The 7638-nt window shown below is 38.0% G+C and overlaps 1 protein-coding gene across 2 annotated transcripts; it reads right to left on the bottom strand.

Moving 5' to 3' along the window:
- Positions 1 to 1772: 1772 nt before the first annotated feature.
- Positions 1773 to 6683, bottom strand: mgmt (O-6-methylguanine-DNA methyltransferase). Of its 2 annotated transcripts, none has more exons than XM_053492805.1 (5): positions 6579 to 6683; positions 6356 to 6463; positions 2630 to 2769; positions 2385 to 2524; positions 1773 to 2291 (listed from the first exon to the last, which is right to left on the bottom strand). In XM_053492805.1, exons 1-5 carry the CDS (start codon positions 6590 to 6592, stop codon positions 2169 to 2171), a joined length of 525 nt encoding a protein of 174 aa, XP_053348780.1. In that variant the 5' UTR covers positions 6593 to 6683; the 3' UTR covers positions 1773 to 2168. The 2 variants fall into 2 exon arrangements, with proteins under 2 accessions (XP_053348780.1, XP_053348781.1); XM_053492806.1 differs by having other exon boundaries at positions 6356 to 6460.
- Between the last annotated feature and the right edge of the window lie 955 nt (positions 6684 to 7638).

Raw genomic sequence — 7638 nt, 5'->3', positions numbered from 1 at the left:
TATTGCTTTAAGTGAGTACCTTTATGTGCTTAGTGTATATAGTTTGCAGGAAAAACGCTCATGCTGCTTCTGCATATGCTGCTCCAACTCCTCGAATTTGGAGAATTGGACTTTATACATCAAGAAAATTCAGACATTCAGAACTTTCTGAATCTGAGTACGTAAGATATAAATGAATAAGATGGCAAGATGTAACACAATGTACAAAAATGCATAGCTGAATTTCAAGTACCTGAACTGTGCAAATATTTTCCCATCTGTGAAGTCGTACAGTATATGTTTGTGTAGACTCATCCCATGGATGCATGATTACATTGGGATTTTGGAATTTCTGTTCTGGTGCCTTTCTCTAGTGGCTAGCATTGCCTTTTTTTTGCTGATTTCTGCTGCATTGGCTTGTCTGTGGGATCGAAGTGCTGGCTGGCTTTTGGTTCCTGTGAACCGCTTATTTTGATCCTGTCACCAGTTTACTGGTGTATATTTGGTGATCAGTGGCGTTATAATATCATATGGTGGTAATGTTATACCTAAACAGTAAATGTGTAATTAAAACCAAGAACTCTATTTTTAGGTGAATTAATCAGAAAAATTACAATAGTTTAAAATGTATAGCTTTTTGTGCGTTAGCATGGTTTCTCATTTTTTGGTTTATTTTGCGGTCACTTAAGTTAATATTAGCAGCATAAGTCCTGATAATAGACCTAGACTGTAAAAATTTGCAGAAATCCACAGATGGGACGAAACCCAACAAAAGCAAGGAGAGAACATGCAAACTCAACACACACTAACCAGAGTTATATATCCAACTGGCTTAGTGGTTTAATTGACGAAACAATACGAAGAAACAGACTGCTTCTGTTCTAAGTCACAGATCTGCTATCAGGTCTTTGGTTGATGTTTAACCTTTTTATAAGTCACAAAGCACCACAGTCTGAAAGTGTTGTTTCTTGATGAATTTAGATAAAGGTGGCACTTTCTATAAAAGCGTCAAGGATCTAGACTTTCCTGAAGGTACTAGAGAAGGGGTATTATTTTCTCGGGTAGACTTTATTGGGCATACTATTTAATGTCAACGGTCAGTCGTGGACAAAGTACACAAATCCTGTACTTAAGTAAAAGTAAAGATAGCGTAAGATATTACTCCAGTAAAATGAAAAGTCCTTCATTTATATTTCCACATGAGTAAAAGTAAAAAATAACTTGCTTTCAAATGTACTTAGGCATCAAAAGTAAAAGTACGATGATTTATTATGGCATCTAGTGTAATATTACTTTTGTTAAAGTACTTCACTCCACCAGCCGACTGTTTTAGCATAATCATTCGCATGCAAGACTAATTAACATACATTTTATTTACCCAAATGTTAATCATTTTATTTTACAATATGAGAACATTCAGCTGATGTTTTGAGCAATACACACTAAGGTGAAACTACATGCTGATGCACTGAGCTTGTAATAGTAGTGTGTGATGTCATACCAACAGATGTTGCATAATGTATTGAAATAGAAAGGATGATATTTTACTTAGAAATGTAGTAAAGTAAAAGTAAAAAATGGAAACGCTTCAGTAAAGTACAGATAAGTATGAAATGTACTTAATGTAAGTACAGTAACAAATTATAATTACTCCTTTATTGTACAACACTGAAAACAGTTAACTATTGACTTTATGCCGAGATGTTCATATGTATTTTACCACCTTACGTCGGCCCTCATTCACTATAAGAACTGCAACAAAAACACACGCACAAACACACACACACAGAAAATCTAATTGTCATGAAGTGATAGTAATGCTTCTTTATTGGTAAGTGGTTTCAGTATTACTTTGAGTAGCAAACAGTTGTATTTAACATTTACTAAGCAGTTATTTTCAGACTAGCGAGATCTTCCATCTTAACATAACATCTTTAAAATATCTTTCTATTTCCATTTATAAGTCTGTGACTAAAAAAAAGGAAGGAACAGATTTTTACAAGCATCTTTTTTGGTTACTAAAGTAAGGCAGTAACAGTAAAGTGAATTATAACAATAACACACATGCTTGTGGTTCTAAAGTGAATAAGCACTTGCTGTAGTTTTGATTCCTGAAGCAGAACCGGGAACAAGGTGTCTCATCAAACAGAGAATAGAGAAACGTGTAAACTGTACTCAAGCAGTTTGGTCTAACCCATCTTCCTTTCATGAGAGAGCAGCCACACCTTAATTTTATCTCCATTGCCTCCCATATATTTGCCGCTTTCCCCTGAGCTGCACAGGACGCGGTGACACGGCACGATCAGAGGAACCTGAAAAGTGCGAACACGAGCGAGAGGAAGGTCAGCTGACAGATTTGACATTTGTGCTCGCGGGAGAAATTAACTCATGTAAAAGAACCTGACCGGATTTCTCCTCATAGCCCCGCCCACTGCTCGAGCTGCCTTGGGGTTTCCCGCCATCTCGCCGAGCTCCTTGTAGGAGACGGTTTTTCCAACGTGTACCCTCGACTGTAACGTCCTCAACACGTGGGCAGAGAAGGAGTCTAAAAAAGTGGTAGAGGTTTATATAATTGACACCAACATGACACTAAGTGTGTGTGTGTGTGTGTGTGTGTGTGTGTGTGTGTGTGTGTGTGTGATACACATACCTCCCCGCAGCAGTGGGTGGTGTAAGGCGGGAAAAGGAAGAGAGCTGACTGACTGTGCAGAACGAAAGTAACTCTGGAGCCATGTTACACACCGCTGGAGCTCAGAGTTCAGCTCTGCCTGGTCTGAGATGAGGACAGACCTGATGACACGCAAGAAGAGACTCGATGAGCAATGAGCATTAAGAGATTAAAATAAAGCCATGAACCAATTTACCATCAAGGCCGGGGCATTCGGGTACAATGTGTAAAGGTTCGGTTACTCAAGAAAAAACAATCATTGTGGTATTGTGTCAATTAGTCATTTATGGCCAGATAGAAGATCTATTCTGTACTGATGCTTCTCATTAACATATAAATATATGTATGTATATATGAAATACATTATGACCTTAAATTTGGTTTACGTTGGTGAGTTTTTTTATTAGCTCTCTCGAAACTAATTTTAACAATATCCCAGAGCCCAGAGCTTTAAAACAGCATCTCTCTAAACACAATCCTAGAAGTTCTAAGGTGGAAAGGGGAGCCTTCTGAACTAACAGGCAACATCTGACTGGATCAACATGTTATCAGAGCCTGCAACAGCCACAAAGAGTTTTGACATTAAGAGATATTTTACTTCTTTCTTTTCTTTCGGCTGCTCCTGTAAGGGGTCTTTAACAGATATTTAACTGACTTCATGGAAATAATGCAAGACATTTTGACTCATTGACTCAAACACTCATTTGCCATCATCACCAGAGAGGAACCTAAACATCCAAAGATTTATGATCAAATGTACACATAAAGATTATTACCCAGGCTGCCATTACTATAACTACTAGTTGTTTTCCAGAGTGGAATATAAGCATGTCTAGAAGAAAAAATCTCTAGAAGAAATTTCTGATTTTCAAAGAGGTAAAGAGGATTGTTTGTCAGTCTGAGGGCGGAGTGTCTTAAAGACAAATAGCTAGAAATCTGGAAAACCTCTTACAACTAGTGCTGGGCGATATGACCATATTATATCGTGGGGATGATAGAAAAGTGTCTATCGTCCTATTTCTCTTCTATCGTTTCTAACCTAATTTTATCAATTACTAAAGAAAAAATTGCATTAAATAGGCTATGACAAATGTATGATAATATCTTCTCGCTATGCAATACTCTACCCTTTATATAAGTGATAATCAAGAATAAAAATGAACTTTTTCGCAAAGAAACTCCGTCTTGTGGTTTTGCGACATGGCGCTTTACGTTGTTGCTACATGCTTTACAACATGCTATACGCTAGTTAACTCGTGAGTGCTTAAAGATGGAGACGCAAGAGGTTAAAGATGAATGCCCGGAGTCGCAACAAACTGAAACTGCTATGCAGGCAGCAGCCCAAGAAGTACTTTTACCGAAACGTGGGGGTACGTCAGTGATTTGGTTGCATTTTGGCTTCAAGAGCTCTGACACGGAGCAGAAGACAGTCATGTGCAAACTCTGCCAAAAGACTGTTTCCACGCCCGACGCTAACACAACAAACCTCTTTTACCACTTAAAGAAGGTCCACAAAAAAGAATACGGGAGAAACGAAGAAATGCGACAGAAAGAAAGTTGTGAAACAGCCTGAGAAAACATATAGCCAGCCTAAAATTAAAGAGTTTTTCATAAAAAGCACACCGTATGCAAAAACGTCCCAGCGCCAAAAAGAAATCACATGTGCCATCTTGCATTACATTTGTAAAGGCATGACCCCCGTGTATGCAGTTGAGAAGGGTAGCTTCCGAGACCTCGTCAAAGTCCTTGACCCGAGGTACGTTATGCCCAGTTGTAAGCATTTCAGTAAAGTCGAGTTGCCTCGTTTATATAACGCATGCCGGGCCCAAGTAGAGAAGGATGTTTGCAGTGTGGTCCATTATGCCTTGACAACTTACCTGTGGACGAGCTGTCGTGATATATATCGTTATCGTGATATAAAATAATCCATATCGTGATATATGATTTTTACATATCGCCCACCACTACTTACAACCATTAAAAACAATTATTTCAACTTAAAGAAAAGTTTAAAACAATAACGTGGGCATAACCTGTTCCTTCTGAAAGATGTCTTCATGATCATGATCATGCTGATCACAGATCTGTTGAAAAAAACTCTCTTACTCTACGCCTAAGCTAGTTGTTGCTTTTAAAGCCACTAAATAAAAGACTTAATGTATCAATAAACACCAAAACATTTTCATAAAAGTCTATAAAAAAAAAGCATAAAGTCCGTCCCTGATTATGTACAATAATTTCTAAAACTCTAGAAAGAACCTTAACTATTGTGCTGTTATCTCACATGATGATCATCTAGGCATCTCTGACCCAGATCATCCTGGACACCTGCTGTCTAAACTGCTTCCATCAAGAAAAAGTCTGAGCACAATAACAACCACCACCAGAACACACACAGGGAACAGCTTTGTCATAAATGCTGCTGCTCTCCTCAACAGCTGACCTGCACCCTATCCAAATCAGACTAGACATTATATATTTAATATATCTTTACTGTTATATCATTGTCTATTTATTTATATGTTATACCGCTCTGTTAACCCCTGCCACATGCACTTTCATATATTATAAGAGGTGTTCGAGTCAACCTGGGACTCCCTTTATTTCTCCATATAATCCCCTGATACACTAATGCACTTATCCCAGTGTTTCACCAGTGTTTGGACACCATCAAAGTAGAAAGTTTTTCTCATGGTCATCTGAAACACCGGCCTCCCAGGAACACCTTTAACCCCCCAAACTTGTCAAAATTACTTCAAACAAGATCAGGACTGTGCAGGGAATGTGGCAATGACCCAGAGTCGAGTTCCCGTAATGTGCAAGTGGTGTTGGTGAATGAGGAGTGTGTGTACAGTTCACACACAGATGCGCCTCTTCCACAAGCTGGTGACAAATTCACCTTACTTTATTCACAGAGGTACGGCCTTCTTTAAAACATTTGCATTCTTTATTTTCCTCCTTCTCATTCTCGTCTGTATGTTTTTCCCTCTTTCTTTGCCTACAAAATCCAGACATCCAGCTTTTTTTTTTCTCTCTTTCTTGTATAAATATTCCCTGGCTTCTATCCTTTCGTAGACTGACGTGGAGTTGGGTATAGGGGTGTACTGTATGTAAGGGGTTTATTATTATTATTAATCCAAATTAGACAAATGTCCTTTAAAACAAACTCTAGACAAATGTATGTTATGTCTCGTTGTTAGGCATGTTACGTTTGCGCAGTTTAAATGGTTTACTGCGGCTAAGAGTCTTATCACCATACTGTGCTCAAAGTTTTCTGTAAATGTCAAATCTTTTTCAAAGTTTTGCTCACAAGAAAGCTAAGGTTCATCACAAGTCCCGGTTTGACTTGAACGCCTTTCGTGTATTACATATGTTGATTAACGTGTCTAATTTCCATACCTGGCTATTAAAACTGAATTTGATGACATTTACATCCAGGCGCTTGGCAGACACTCTTATCCAGAGCGACTTCCAAAGGGGCTTTGATGTTTCTGTCATTGAACAGATACTTACACTGGATTACTAGGTTACTGAATAAGTGCTTTAAAGACCTAAAGCCTTAAAGACCTCACATAGACTAAAGAATCAGAAAAAGATTTAATGCTATTGTAATGGCATAATGACACATGGGTTCCATGGTGATAGTGGTACCCATGTGTTTTCTCCATAGCAACAGCAGGCTTACTGTGTAGTGTGTGTGTGTGATACCTGTGCTCAGGTTCTATAGTGATGGTGTGTAGTCCTTTCTCACATCCACTCAGCAGCAGCTCTCCCACAGGAGACTCCACAGACACACACTGCAACACACACTCACTACTGACACACACACACACACACGAATAAAGGCTGATAGATGAAACTGGTTGATATAATAAATGATATTATATGCATTATGCCTGAGCCTTGTTTGATCTTAGGATGTGATACATACCTCTGTTTCTGCATGGTGAACGCGCACACGCGCGCACGCGCACACACACTGTGACTCGAGCAGTGCTGTAACACGCGATAACTTTTGTATTTAATGTGCGCTAGTTTCGTTTCTGGTTTTAAAGACAATGAATGAGGATTGACGTGAAGCCTGACCAATCAGCTGCAGGAGATTCAAACGTCACTCTCACACTGCGTCATGATTGGACGGCTCCATGACGTCATTTAATTTCTTTCGCTTCCGTTTAATTTGAAAAACAAAAGAGTAAAAATAAATATTATATTAATAAATGTACATTTTCTTCAACATTCCCCAACTTACATAATTTTCTTTGCGATCTTAACGACTTAATTACAAACTTAAAACATTTTAATACCAAAAAAGTTCAGAGATTGTCACATTATATATATAATGAATTCTATGTCCATTTTGATCTACTACATTTGTAACATTTTATTTTATATATTAAGATTAACTTATTATAATTTTTATTATATACTATTATAACTATAATATATAATAAAGTTATACTATAACTTTTATTTTAGTTATTTTAAATGTTTTTCTACATTGTTTTTGCAATTATAATGTCTATACATTAGTGAGGAGCTTTAACACCTCAGAGTGTCGACAGTGTGGAGCAGAAGTGTCTCACTGTACCGAGCACTGCTGATTGTTGAACATTTTTCCTGATGTTCCAATACTTTTGGCCCTTGAGAATCCCAGAAAACTGTAAGCGTTGATGAATTTTTCAGCTGATGGTCGACTTTTAAACTTTTCCTCGGTCAGTGATTAGGAATGTTTCTGTTCCAGACTCTGCTGATTATTCTCAGAATCGTCATGATGAATCAGAAAAAACTAATCCCTGCACGCTGCTCGTCTTTCGTGTAAATGACAAGTGAAGCGTGCATTTCTGTTTGCACCGCAGTTTCAAATGAACTGATGTAACACACCTGCACAGCAGTGACTGGAGAGACAGGAGCCTCCAACAGAAAGTGCTGATAAGACAACAGAAGATTTTAATAAAACCATAAAAGATTAATTATTGGTCACATGTAAA

Source organism: Clarias gariepinus, chromosome 3 (assembly GCF_024256425.1).
Source record: "Clarias gariepinus isolate MV-2021 ecotype Netherlands chromosome 3, CGAR_prim_01v2, whole genome shotgun sequence".
Taxonomy (NCBI): domain Eukaryota; kingdom Metazoa; phylum Chordata; class Actinopteri; order Siluriformes; family Clariidae; genus Clarias; species Clarias gariepinus.
Note: the sequence above shows the minus strand (reverse complement) of the source record. Positions and strands in the feature narration are given on the sequence as shown.

Excerpts from the sequence above, each read along its gene's own strand:
- mgmt (XM_053492805.1), bottom strand. Across the intron at positions 2,525-2,629 it reads CCACCCACTGCTGCGGGGAG|ACTCCTTCTCTGCCCACGTG; the intron begins GTATGTGTATCA and ends CCACTTTTTTAG. Across the intron at positions 2,292-2,384 it reads GGGCTATGAGGAGAAATCCG|GTTCCTCTGATCGTGCCGTG; the intron begins GTCAGGTTCTTT and ends CGCACTTTTCAG.